Source organism: Saccopteryx leptura, chromosome 1 (assembly GCF_036850995.1).
Source record: "Saccopteryx leptura isolate mSacLep1 chromosome 1, mSacLep1_pri_phased_curated, whole genome shotgun sequence".
NCBI classification, from domain to species: domain Eukaryota; kingdom Metazoa; phylum Chordata; class Mammalia; order Chiroptera; family Emballonuridae; genus Saccopteryx; species Saccopteryx leptura.
Window position 1 is genome coordinate 263,601,216 of NC_089503.1, and position 13,966 is coordinate 263,615,181.

The 13,966-nt window shown below is 56.1% G+C and overlaps 1 protein-coding gene across 2 annotated transcripts in view; it reads left to right on the forward strand.

The window, feature by feature from the left end:
* Positions 1-12,957, forward strand: part of BMP1 (bone morphogenetic protein 1) — a 44,796-nt gene extending 31,839 nt beyond the window's left edge. The window contains exons 16-20 of one of the 2 annotated variants that reach the window (XM_066351346.1): positions 3,988-4,113; positions 7,332-7,459; positions 7,835-8,048; positions 9,758-10,008; positions 12,229-12,957. In XM_066351346.1, coding sequence (XP_066207443.1) covers positions 3,988-4,113; positions 7,332-7,459; positions 7,835-8,048; positions 9,758-10,008; positions 12,229-12,363 — 854 coding nt within the window. In that variant the 3' untranslated portion in view covers positions 12,364-12,957. The other variant, XM_066351353.1, reaches the window with a different exon arrangement.
* Positions 12,958-13,966: the final 1,009 nt, after the last annotated feature.

Below are 13,966 nucleotides of genomic sequence, written 5' to 3' on the forward strand. Positions count from 1 at the left end.
ATGAACTCTCTTGTTCCTGAGCCCTCAGGGCTCTGTGGAGGCTGGCCTGAGGCCAGGTGGGACATAGCAGGACACAGACCTGCAGAAATGAGGGGAAGGGGCAGCCCAGGCGTCAGGAGTATGAGAGAAGGCAGGCCCTGGGGTGCAAGCACTCAGTGTGGCCAGAGAACAGGTGCATGCAGAGAGTAAGAAGGCATTTGCATTGGACTGAGTGGAGCAATTATCTGGCTGTGGCCAGATTGCTGATTAGACCCTGCAGGCTCCAGATGGGTTCACACCCGGGGAGGAGCCTCCCTCCCTCCCAACACCAAGCAGAGCCTTGCTGCTCCTCTCGGCTTGCAGGTGGGGGACTCAGGTTCAACCAGCATTTATGGTATTTACTACTTATTCATTTTAAATTATTTAATATATTATTATTGTATTTACTTATTTATCATTATTTATATATTCTTTAGTTAGTTTATTGAGAGCCGTCTTTGGGTTGATTCCCCTTGATGGCCTCATCTCAGCAGCCCCCTGCCCAGCCTCTCTGTGCTTGACCTGCAGGGGTCCCAGGCAGTGGTGGGGTTCAAATAATAAACAACTGGTTCTCTGCCCTAAGGACCATTCTAAGTATAAAAAATGATATACCAAAAGGTAGTTTATTATTTCATGCATTTAATACTTAAATAAGAACAATAAAAGAGGTACACAAAACTAGGTTATAAGAGTTTTAAAATATTAATAAAAAATTTTAATAGTACCTGACAAGAAAACAATAAAACTGTTACTTAAGATATTTCCATATTGCTTCTTGATTGGCGTCCTCACTTCCAATTTTTTTCACCTATGGACGGAATGAACATTACTACGGGCGCTTAGGATACGCTGTTGTATAAATGAACGTTAAAAAAGAGTAAGGAATGTAAATTTGTGATTTCCAAATTGGGTGGCTGTCCAGGTACCCACCTTAGAGAGAACCTTGCTTACAAGTGCCATTTTAACCTCAACCAAAAATTATGTATCGGTTCTGACAAACCTGCGCAAACCAGCTGAATCCCACCACTGGTCCCAGGATACCTCTCCTATCTTATCAGTCCCTGTGTCCTTGCCCCTGGGATCAGGCTGGGAGGTGGCCGGTGGTCTTCCTGAGGCAGTAGGACATGGGACATAGGCAGTGCAGGACAGTAGCCACATGGAACCGAGTGTGAGGAAGCGGGGGGACAGCCCAGGGAGCCTCATCCCCAGCACACCTGGCGGGCCGGACACAGGGTGGCAGGAAGGCAAGAGGCCCATGGCCTGTCCACGCTGCCTTCCTTCTCCCCTCTTCTGCCCAGGGTCCTGCATCTTCTAGCCCCCACTGTGGCCACCCTCTTCCCTTGCCTGCCTTACCTGGATGCCACCCTGCTTTGCTAAAGAGCCCACAGCCCCTGCCCCTTGCTTGCGGAGACCCTCCCCCTTGCAGTGCAAACCTCCTTCCCTGCACTCACCTGGAACTCCTATGAGGTGCTCACCAGAGGGCTGAGGGGATGTAACATCTGCTCGGGTGTGGGCCTGCAGGGAAACCATTACCTGCTTACTCTCGTCTCTCCCTGCCCTTCTGTTGCTCTAGTCTTGGTGGGGCAAGGGGAGCAACACCACATCTGTCAGGCCTAGAGCCCAGGACTCTCTGCCCGTGGTTCCTGCCCTGCCCTAACATGGCCTGGCGCCCACCTACCCGTGGCCCTGCACACATGCCCACACACACACACACACAAACACATTGCCCCATTGCAAAAGAAATCTGCAGAGGACCTTCACCAGTGGGCATCAAGGTCCAGCCCTCAGGGCATGGGGCACCTGCTCTGGCCCCCCCCAGGAAGGGGGCTCTTTGGACTTTTGGGACACCGAGCGAGGAGACTCTAAGCCAAGAAGGAGAAGAAAGAGCCTGCAGGACTTCAGTCTGATCTCAGCCACCTTCTGGGGCATTTGGCACTGGAGGGTGAGTGCCGTCTCCTTGTCTGAGCCCGTGTCCACCCCCCTGCGCCGGCCCCTCCTGCAGACTGCCCCCCTGCTCCAAGGGGAGGCTGCCTCCCTCCATACCATTGTGCCAGGGCCCCACTCCAGACGCTAGGGCAGGCCTTCCTCAGGATCCGCTTTCCTCTCACTCATTCAGCCGTCCGCTTATTCATCGGGCAAGTGCTTTTTATCCCCACTGTCCGCCAGGCTCTGTACTAGGTATTCGGGGTACAAATATGAGGAAGGTGTGGCCAGAACATTTCAGGGCCATCTTTGCTCACTCCGTGAGTTCCCAGCTTGGTCTTGGTGAGTTCCTCAGTGACACCCCAGGATGGTCATAGGGCACCCCTCACCACTCCTTCCTGTAGGCTGATGCAAAGCCAGCTTCTCCAGGCCCTCAGTCAGGGGCCCTGTGGGTGTGATGTTCTAAGAAGGAGCCTTGGAAGAGACTTGGGGACTCTACCTCTTGGCCCTGGGTTCCTGCAGACCCCAAGGGGTCTGGCCCACCTGAGAATGGATCGGAGAAACAGGTGTGCTGGGAGCCAGTGCTCCAGCCCTGATGGAGACCCCCTCTCCTGATGGAGACCAGGCTCCCCTGTCATACACACAAATGGTCAGGTGGGGTGTGTGACACCTGACCCACATGTCCTCCCTGAATGCCTGCCTCTGCACCAGGCACAGTCCCCAGGGTGACCGTGGACAGACAAGAACATGTGGTTGTGACATACATATGTATCTGTGACCATGTACTTGTCTGTGCCAGTGCACATGTGTGTGTTCATGGGAGAATGCGTATGCGGGCCTACCCGAATATGAGCAGCTGTTGGTATGAGTACCCTTGAGTGTGTATCTGTGTGGACCCGTGTACACAGGCGCGTGGATGGCTGATAATGTGTGTGCATGTGGTGTCTCTGCCCATGTATGTTTGTGTGAGGGTGTGTGTGTATCCTGTGCACATTGGGTATGAACCTGTGGGTCAGCATCTGTATGGCCAGGAGGGGACCCTGTGTGTGGGTGTCAGTGTGTGTCCACCACACTGTGTCGCTGCAGCAGCCAGAGCAAGAGAGCAGAGCTCTCCCCAGGGCCCACCCTTTCTGTGGACTGCGCCCCTCTGCTTGAGACCGTCTCTGCCCCAGTGCATGGGCCTCGCACCCTGCCTGCAGGCCTTCTCCCCGTATATCTGTCCTGGTCGCTGTGTTCCCCCACCTGCTGATGCTCCGTGACCTGGCTGCGCAGACTGGCTGCATGTGTATGCCTGCTGCCTTCCCGCCCTGCCCCGTGCATCTGCCTCGAGGCCCTGGGTCTGGTTTTCACTGCTGTCCCTGTCTGGTCCCCGCCCTCCACCCCCGCCCCTTGGTCCCTTTTCTCCTTCTCTCTCTCGTTTCAGAAAAGAGGCCAGCTCTGCAGCCCCCTCGGGGACGACCCCACCAGCTCAAATTCCGAGTACAGAAAAGAAACCGGACCCCCCAGTGAGGCCCGCCAGGCCTCCCGGACCTTTTGTTACTCAGGAACTTCACTTTGGACGAAATGGGATGGGGGCTTACGTGCCGTCCACCCCACCTCCGCTCTGCCATTCCGGCCTGCCTCCCTCTGGCCGGACAGAACTGGTGCTCTCCTCCTCTCCCATGTCCCCCTTGTGTGGACAGGGGACCTCCCCACCCCCACCCCCTTCCATTTTGATGGTGTCTGTGACATTTCCTGTTGTGAAGTAAAAGAGGGACCCCTGCGTCCTGCTCCTTTCTCTTGCAGTCTGCTTGTTCGTGTTTCTGTTTTTCCACTTGTCCGTCTGTCCAGTAAGCAGGTAATGGTAGAGGGCTCCCATGCTGGTCAGCTCCAGACTCATCCCTGCCTCCACCCCACTTCTACTTTCTCTCCCCACAGCTGAACCCCGTCAGCGCCTTGGCTTCACTCCCCACCCAGATCCTGGGGGGAGGAAGCCCAGCCTGGGGTGACCACTGAGACCTCAGCCCTGCACAGACCTGGGCTCTGCCCTTGTTTGCTCCCCTGCAGACAAGGACGAGTGCTCCAAGGACAACGGTGGCTGCCAGCAAGACTGCATCAACACCTTCGGCAGCTATGAGTGTCAGTGTCGCAGTGGCTTTGTCCTCCACGACAACAAACACGACTGCAAGGAAGGTAGGTGACGCCAGTGCCTCTCCAGAGCCCACGGGCACCCCCCACTGCCCGCGCATGTGGGCCTGGTAGACCAACGGGTGGGAGACTCAAGTTCAGAGGGGCTGTCCACTAGTCTCAGTGTTTAGACTGAGTGACCCCTGAGGTTGCCTCATTTCACCTCCTGCCTGGTGCACCAACGCCCCCAGCCCAGCAGCAGCCGGGACACATGCACCTCTGGCCTCTCCTTGTGCGGGTCAGGAAAGGAGGTGCTCACGTCCACCCCCCGGCTCCATCTTAGGCTGTTCTTGTGGTTAGTGCTTCTTCAAACCCTTGTCCAACTCCTCTTTATTTCGACCTCTCCCTGGCAGAGAGGCAAGACAAGGCAGCGGTTAGAGCACAGACTTGGAGCCAGGCTGCCTGGCCCAGACCTGTCCCCTCGCCAGCTCTGTGCCCTTGAGCCATGGACTTCCTCCCTCTATAGCTCAGTCTGCACCATTCTGACATGTCAATGGGAACGGCACCCACCTTGTAAGGGCGTGGGACTGTGAAGGGCTCTGAGCAATGCCTGGCTCATCACCAGCATAACCATGCACGTCACTGTGGTTGGTCACACCACTGACCCTGGGGACACTCACAACAGGGCTGCTGCCTCCTGGACACTGAAGCCCTGCAGATCATTGAAAACAACTCTCATATCCTTGATAGCATTTGCTACCCCTTTGGACACTATATAACTCTGGCCTATTCCAAGGTGTTAATTCCACTGTGGCCCGTGCCTGCCAGGTACATACTGTTGTCCCAGCACAGAGCAGATGGACTTCTGCCACTGAATGTCTGTGTGACATTGGGTGAGTCACTTCATCTCTCTGAGCTTCGTTTCCTCACCCATGAGATGATAAAAAAGACAGTGGCACCTACTTTGTACTTTGCAGAGTACTGAGCTTCAGAGATGTGGCCCAGCGCTGGCAGGTGCTTTTCCCCGTTGTTAGGTGGACAGCCAAGGCACAGACAAGCTGCTGGCTGGAGTCAACAGAGTTGAAGCACTTGACAGGGACCCAGCAGACACTCAGGGACTTCCCACCTGGTCACTTCAGGCTCGCCAAATACGAAGTTCCTAACTGATGGAGTCCCACTTCTTTTAGCTAGAGGAGACCTAATTCTGATGTTGTCTAAGCTGCATTTTTATCTTTGTACCTTCTGTGTAAAAGAGGGTTTTGCTAAAGAACCCTGAGCATCCACAGCAACAAAATAGCAGGAGAGGGTTTCCACTTCTTGGGACAGGAGGCCTGTACACAGTGGTTCTGCTTTACTTCAGAAGCACTCATGGTTCCTTACTCAGGGACAGGCTAGTTGCAGATCGAATGCCTGCAGAGGTACAGCGCAGGGCTGTGGCGGCCTAGCTGGTGTGCAAGGACGTGTTCGTGGTGTGGAAGACCAGGGTAGGGTGGGGGGCGGGCCGTGCCCTGGACATGAGAAATCCTAGAGAGGTAATGAGACAGCTCATAGCTCAGACAGTGAGGACCAGAAGCTCCACCTGCCTCTGGACCACCGGGCAGCCTGCAAACGGCCACTCCTCTCCAGACCCTCCCGGCTGTGCAGTCATTGTGTGAGCCTTTGCAGGCGTCCCCAAACTACAGCCCGCGGGCCACATGCAGCCCCTTGAGGCCATTTATCCGGCCCCCGCTGCACTTCCAGAAGGGGCACCTCTTTCATTGGGGGTCAGTGAGAGGAACACTGTATGTGGTGGCCCTCCAACGGTCTGAGGGACAGTGAACTGGCCCCCTGTGTAAAAAGTTTGGGGACCCCTGGACTAGAGGCTCAGCTGTGTGGCCTGCATGCCCCCCCCCCCAGCCCAGTAGTACACTGGCTGCCCACTTCTAGAGGGACCTGTGAGATTGGATGATGATCACAACTAATGACCAGAGGCTTTTACATTTGTCTGTGAGGCCACGCTTTTCAGAGGCAGGAGGCAAACCACAGCAGAGCAAGGAGCCATAAGCAGTGAGGAGGTGGTGATACATGCTTTCTGGAAGGTTGGCTGAGAAGAAAAGGAGAGAGGCTGGCTGGCAGCCGGAGATGAATGCAGGGCCATGGGAGAGCTAAGTTCATGGCAGATGCAGCCCAGGAAGCCACATGGGCTGTCAGAGAGGGAGGGAGGGTGGGCAATGCGTGGTACCAGGGTCCCCAGGTGGTGGGCAGCCCACGGAAGAACCATTCCTGCCAGAGAGGAGGAATACCTCCTCCGAGACAGGAAAGGAGGGAAGGTGGAGGCAGGGGAAGGTGAGTTTGCAGGGAGTGTCGAGCAGTTGAAGTCCATATATGAGGCCCTGGCTTTCTCAAGGAGGCAGGAAGTGAGGTGGTCAGCTAGGAGTTGAGGAGAGGGCTGACAGTTTGGAGCTGTTGCAGCGGAGGTGAGATGGAGCTGGCGAAGACAAATTCGAGAGTATCCAGTGGCCTGGGGCCCACTGCGGAGGGGGTTTTCCAAGGCCGGCGTGCTGAGGACCAGTTGGGGGGCTGCGCTGGGTCATCCAGCTGAATAGGGGAGCAAGTTAAGTCAACCAAGCAGGGAACATTGGGAGAAACTGGAAGGACCATGGCCATGGAGGTCTCTCTAAAGTTGAAGCAGTGACGGGAAGGTGAGGACCTAGCTCCCTTGAAAGACCAGGAGGTGGCCACAGAGAGGGCAAAGTAATCATAGCATCAGGAAACAGTGGGTGATGGCAAAGGCTAGGGTGAGATCATGAGCAAGTGCCCCTCAGGCGGATGGAGACCAGAACCAGTAGAGCTGAGGGCAGGGACTGAGAGACCAGTGTATAGGGTGGACTATCTGAGGTGTGTTGATGTCACCGAGGAGGGCAGCGGGAGTGGGACGGAGACAACTGCATCAAGTGTCAAAGTCCACTCTGAATGTGGAGGCATGGCAGGAGATCAGAGGATGACAACATCTTAGAAGGCAGAGAGGGTGAGGCCAGATGGCTTCAAAGGTCCAGGGCTTACCTCGAGGTGCCCGTGAGGGTGTTCGTGGATGCTGCCGGTGGGGCCTTGCCTGAAAGCAAGCAGGTTGGTTCCCCAGGGTGTGGGTAACGGTGGGAAGGAGTGATGTGGATTCAGTGAATTTTCCCATGGGAAACGGAAGAAGAGAGGAAGGCAGGCAGAAGGGAGTGGCTTTCTTCCTTCATGGAGGGCATTGAAGCTTTGGGGTTCCTGATGATCCCCTTCCCCTGACTCACCTCCCCAAGCTGGCTGTGACCACAAGGTGACATCCACCAGCGGGACCATCACCAGCCCCAACTGGCCTGACAAATATCCCAGCAAGAAGAAGTGCACCTGGGCTATTTCAAGCACCCCTGGGCATCGAGTCAAGCTGGTAAGGTGCCCACCTCCAGCCTGCACAGACACCCTGCTGCCCCATGCCGTGTGGCCATTACCTATTTCCTGTCAGCTCCAAGGCTCTGGGTCAGTCAGAGGCACCACTGCAGGTTGGTGGCCTGGCCAAGCCCACAGGGCTGCCACTCTGTGAGAACCCCAGTCTGGTCTCAACAGAGGCCCTTCCCCAGTGTACATGGGGGTGTTCCTGCTCTCACCCCATTCCCGGGCCCTCCCTCACTGCCTTCCATCAGCCATACCACTCCCTCTGGAGTCTGTGAGCTGGGACCAGAAACCCTGGGTTTGGGGCCACCTGCCTACCCACTGGCCCCCCGCCAAATTCCTAACTCACTCTCCTTCCCTGTGTGCCCCCCAGACCTTCCTAGAGATGGACATCGAGTCCCAGCCCGAGTGTGCTTATGACCACTTGGAGGTGTGCGACGGACCTGATGCCAAGGCCCCAGTTCTGGGCCGCTTCTGTGGGAGCAAGAAGCCCGAGCCGGTGGTGGCCACAGGCAGCTGCATGTTCCTGCATTTCTACTCCGACAACTCCGTCCAGAGGAAGGGCTTCCAGGCATCCCACTCCACAGGTGAGGCCGCCTGCCACCTGGGCCCTGGGCGCCTGGAAGCATCTGCCGATCCTGGCCTCAAAGGCAGGCCCGGCTTGGGTGGGGGATTACAAGGAGCTTGTGAAGGCACACAGGGACTGAGCCTAGAGCCCGGCTGGAGAGACTGTGTGCAGAGCCGGACAGAGAGGGAGCCTCCCAGGCGAGGATGAGGAGGTCCTGACTAGGGGCTGCAGAAGTGATGCTTCAGAAGGCAGTGACAACAGGGGCTGTGGAATCTGGGGACAGAGAGAATCCCAAGAGTCCCCAGTGCTAGGACATTTTGTGCATCTGCCCACCCACATTCCAGCCCGCCAAATTCACTCTTTATTCATTCGATGCCAATTTAGTAAGACGTAACATGTATGAGGCAGCGTTCTAAGTATGAGTCACAAAACGGACAAAACAGAGGAAGGTCTTAGCCCTTGAGGGGTTTACTCTGTTTTCTTTTGTTCCTTTATCTGGCAACCATTTACTGAGCTGTGGTCCTATGCAAGAAAGCTATTAGGGTAAATGGCTATGCTTCAGGGCTGAGCCCCTCACTCCGCCCACCCCACAGTCCAGGAGTGAGACAGGATGTGTACAGATAACTACATACAGCAGGAGACAAAACATGATAAGGGCCTAGCTCTGGTTTTGACTGGTGGGGTCATTTCCACAGGAGGAGGAGCCCAAGTATAGCCGTGGCCCCAGGACAGCTCTGAGTGTATAAAGGTGCTAGCAAATCCCTTGGTTTGGCCAGAGCAGGGCAATGGGAACACTTGGCTGCAGAGCAAGGCTGGACGCCGGTCCTCGGAGGCCTCGGACATCTGTCAGACCCTGGGTGTCGGCAGGGACTTTGCTGGCTCCTCGTGGGTCTCCTGCCACCTGCTGGAGGCTCTCCAGAGCTGATGTGTTTACAGCCTCCGCTTTCAACGCAGTCCCTGCTCTAGGCTCTACCCCGGCCCTGCCCCGCCCCTCCAGGAAGGGGCGAGCACCAAGTGTCCTAGAGGCCAGAAGCCATCAGGAGGAGCCCTGACGGCCCTGCCCTGCGAGCTCTTGTCCGCCTCCCAGCACACAGCCACAGACAAGAGACCAGGAGCTCCATCTGGCCCTCAGACCTGCTGTGTTTGGCCCACACTATGTTTTTAAAAATGTGAGCCAACATTTAAAAAATCAGGAGTTTTTGGCATAAAATTTCATATGTCTTCTCTGTTAAGAATGTAATCTCTGCCCAGACCGGATACCTCTGTTGGTTAGAGCGTCGTCCCAAAGCACAGAGGTTGTGGGTTTGATCCACGGTTAGGGCACATATAGGAACAGATCAACATTCCTGTCTCTCTTTCTCTCTCCCTTCCTCTCTTGCTAAAATATAGTAAAGAATGGAATCTCTGGCAGCACAGGCCCACATTCTTCCATGACAGCCATCAACTGGAACAAATTAGTAAGGTCCCCTTTTGACAAGCATGCCCTCCTCTGTGCCTCTGCTCTGAGCTGCCCCACCCTGTGCGTCCCCAGCCTCCTTGGGCCTCTGTCTAAAGCCAGGGCAGCAGAGCATGCGTTCTTGGCCAAGTCCTGGGCCGGGTCCAAACCCAGCCCTCACTAGCCACGTGGCCTCTCCCAGACCCTCCAGCTAGCCAGGAAGGCCAGCGTGGTGAGGTGCAGTCCTGCCCGCGGCCACACTTAGGGAGTAATGACCCATCTTGTCCCCACAGAATGTGGAGGCCAGGTGCGAGCCGAGGTGAAGTCTAAGGATCTTTACTCCCACGCCCAGTTTGGCGACAATAACTACCCCGGGGGAGTGGACTGCGAGTGGGTCATCGTGGCAGAGGAAGGCTATGGTGTGGAGATCGTGTTTCAGACCTTCGAGGTGGAAGAGGAGACTGACTGTGGCTACGACTACATGGAGCTCTTTGATGGCTACGACCTCACAGCCCCCAGACTGGGGCGCTACTGTGGCTCAGGGGTGAGGCCCCCAGATCCCCCCTCTTCACCCCAATTCAGAGACCCAGTGCCAGACCAGTGCCTGTGCAGGCGAGGGGTGCTGGTGCAGCAGGTGACAGCATATACCTGGCCCTTGGCTGGAGCCAGGAGACCTGGGGGGTGGCTGCTCACAGAGGCCCGCCTGCCCTCAGCCATCCCCACCCAGGAAATCCATTCTTTTTGGGCAGCCTCTGGGATGGGCCCTGCCCTGGCTCATGCCTGCCCAGCCCCAGTTTTGTTGGGCCTCTAGGGTTCTTTGCACCTGGGGAAGAGGCTGGAATTCCCTCTGCCCCACCTCATTCGCTTGCTCCAGTCCCAAGGCAGCTCACCAGGACTCAGAGGTGGGGCTAGAACCCAGGACCAGCACCTAAGCCAGGTTGCCCTAACCAGCCATTCTGGCTGAGCTATAAAAACACCCTCATCTCTCCACAGCCAGCTTCTCTTCCTGGTGAGAGGCCCATGGTCACCACCCCTTTGATGCTGCTGTCCAAGTAGGCCCTAACCATGGCTTCTTGGTCCTTGCAGGGGTAGTGGGCAAGAGCATGCTTGATGGGGTTTTAACTAAGGCCGCAGGAAAACCACAAACATGGATCTATTTTCCTCCCAGTCAGAGCTTGTGGCTGCTTCTTCTTTTCTTTTCTTTTTTAATTTTTATTTTTCTTAAGTGAGAAGCAAGGTGGCAGAGTGACAGATTCCTGCACATGCCCCAACTGGGATCTACTGGCAAGCCCCCTACCTGGTGATGCTCTGTCCATCTGGGGCCATTGCTCCGTTGCTCAGCAACCAAGCTATTTTAGCAGCTGTGGTTAGGCCATGGAGCCATCCTCAGCACTTGGGGCCAACTTGCTCCAACCAAGCCATGGCTGCAGGAGGAGAAAACAGAGATAGAGAGAGAGAGAAGGGAGAGCGGCTTGGGTGAAGAAGAAGATAGTTCCTTCTCCTGTGTGCCCTGACCAGGAATTGAACCTGGGACTTCCATACACTGGGCCAACGCTCTGCCACTCGGCAAACCAGCTATTCCCTTCTTTTCTTTTCTTTTCTTTTTTTTCCTTTTCTTTTCTTTAAATCTTGTTTTTCTTCAGGGACTGCTGTCTTCCCACACAGACACATTCACTTTTGCACATGCACTCACACTCATGTGCACACCTGGACATGCCCTCCTCCCATCACTTCCTGCTCCTCGCCTCTCATGGCCGTGCTCCAGGCAGCCTGAGTGCCCCAGGAAGTGTGAAGTCCCCAGACTTGTAGCAGAGGCTGGGCCCAGCATTGTGGCAGATCTCTTCCTAGGAGCAGAGCATCAGCTTGTTGAACTGCAAGGGCTGGGTCGGGTGAAAGGTGGGGAGGTGGAGGAGGAAGCACGCACACAGCCCCCTCGCCTGCCCTGCTCAGCAGCTCCAGAGCCCCTGGCAGCCAGACTTTGGCACCCCTCCCCCACTTTGCCCTTTGTAACTCCCTTGATCTGGTACATTTGGGTGTCCCAGGTGCTTCCTCCAGAGATGTCTGCCAGACCGGAGCGGACAGGAGGTGGGGCAGTGAGGGGGGCACTTAGGGCAAGGACCCGATCCCATCAGGGCTTCCTGGCGTGGTAGCTGGAGATGTCCCCAAGGTTCTCAAGAACGATCCTTCCTATGCCTTGAGGGCCAGGGCAGCCGTGTGCTGATGCCTTATGGGTGGCTCTCGCTCTGAGGTGAGGAAGGGCTCACAGGAGCCTGGAAAGGGGCTGACAATGGCTGAGTCCAGACCCGAGGGTCCCCGCTGTCCATTCTTCTCCAAGGGACAGCTGGGATAGCTCGAAGGCAGCTACTCAGAGAACCTGCTTCTTTTGTAGAACCCTTCCCAGCCCTCCTGCCATGTGCCCTGCACCCCCCGCCCTTGTAGGCACGGAGAACACATAACAGCCTTTGGTACTGTTTGCACTTGAGGGGAGCAAGGTACAGGACTGCAGGACCTTGCGTCATTTCTCAACTAGCTCGTGAGTGGCAGAGCGGGTTGAGAATGGAAACTTCACTCTGGACTAAAAACAAGCTGAGAAAGCTTCTGTGCCCCCTGCTTTTTCCCCTCCTTCAGGCAACCCATTAAACGCCAGGCAGGGGTTGGAAGATCTGGTCACAGAGCTACCTACCTTCCTTAGAGCAGGAGACCTGGGGAGGGAAGCAGTAGCCCCAGCCGCTGGCCTCATCCTCACACACGCCCTTCCTCCCAGCCTCCAGAAGAGGTGTACTCGGCAGGAGACTCTGTCCTGGTGATATTCCACTCTGATGACACCATCACCAAAAAAGGCTTCCACCTGCGCTACACCAGCACCAAGTTCCAGGACACACTGCACAGCAGGAAGTGACCACTGCCCTTGCACATCAGCAGGGACGCGCGGCCTGCTGCCCTCGGTCACCTGGACCAGACCGTGGGAGTGGGCAGAAGGCAGGCACCCCGTTACTGCCCCTGAAGGTCCAGGTGAGGCTGTCCTCAGGAGGCGGGCACTTGGACTACTTCGTGAGCCCCTTCCCCAGATGCCTTCCTCCCTTGCCCTCTCCAGAGCAAGAGGCCAAGGCCAGGGAGTCAGAGCTTTCACTGAGACACTTGAAGTGGCCATCCCTTTGTGGGGCTGGCCGGTGGGGAGGAGGTCTGTTGGCAAGACACCCCTCCCCCCACTGCCTTTCCCGCCCATCTCTATGCGCTGGATTGTGTATGGCTGGTGTGTATCCTAATTGTAATATACATGTCCCAGCCCTTCCCCAGCCTCATTTGGTTTTATTTTAAGCCCCTACTTCCCACTGTTTCCTGGGGTGTGAGTTTCCATATGTGTCCCACAGGAGCCACAGTGGGGAGGTGAACGGGGAGGAGGAGGTAGCAAGACAGGGCCTCTCTCAGGCCTAGTGGCGGTCAGCCACACCAGGGCATCCCAGCCAATAAACTGAAAGTGTTACAGCCAGTAGTATCCTGTGCCAGATGCTGTCTGAGCCATAGTGGGAGGGGGCGGGAGCGTTTTATTCCAGATGTGCAGGCTTGCTGTGTCTTGGGTGGCCCATAGCCAAGACACCTGGCCTTATTGGCTGCCCTCCCTTCTATTTCAGGACCCCTAAGGGTGGATTTTACACTCGGGCACATACAAACAGCTGCCTCACACACTTCAGCCTGCAGGCGGGCACACAGTGTGCACACACTGCAAGGCCCTCCCACACAACAGGAGGGATGGGATGTTCTATAAAAGGCTCTCTGGTAGGGAGGGAGGAGTTATGTAAAAGAGTATAGGCGAGTGTCTGTTCATCTAATGGGTTTTCTGTCTACGGAAGGGATAGATGGGCCAGCTCGGGGACTGTACCAGGAGCCAGAAAATTGGCCATCCGCCAGAGCAGACCCACCAGCTGGCTCCAGTGCCTGCCTTTTCTGAAGATCAGGAACTGAGTGCTGGCCCCCCGTGGGTCCTTGTCTTGTCATGGAGACAAGAGCCAGACGCTGAGCAAACATTCTAGCTCTGGCCCCCTCTCCCAAGGCAACCCAAGGTTGTGTCTTATCTGGCCTCCTCCTTCCTGCCATTGCCTCCTCCCCTCTGGCCAGTCCAGAGGCTCAGACCTGTCTTCCTGAGGCCAGGAGGGGAGGAACCACATCCTTGCTCCTTCCCTTCAAAGGAGCCTCTCTGCCTTCCCTCTACATGGGTCTCACAGAGAAAGAAATTCAAGGGAGAACCCAGGTCTTACTCCTGGGCTGGCCACTCCTAGATTGCAGAGAGACCCTGTAACCTGCTCCAAGCCCCAGAGTTCCCTGAAAGCCTTCAGTGGGACTGTAGTTCTTTTATTGGCCCAAGCTCTTCCTTATGGTGGGGCCAGATGTTGTGCCAGATGTTGTTGGGACTATGTGAGGTGACCCACCCCCAGGAAGCAGTATGGCCTGGTGCTTGCACCCCATATTGTCTCTTTAGGCAGAAAGCAGTAGTGGAAACCAGA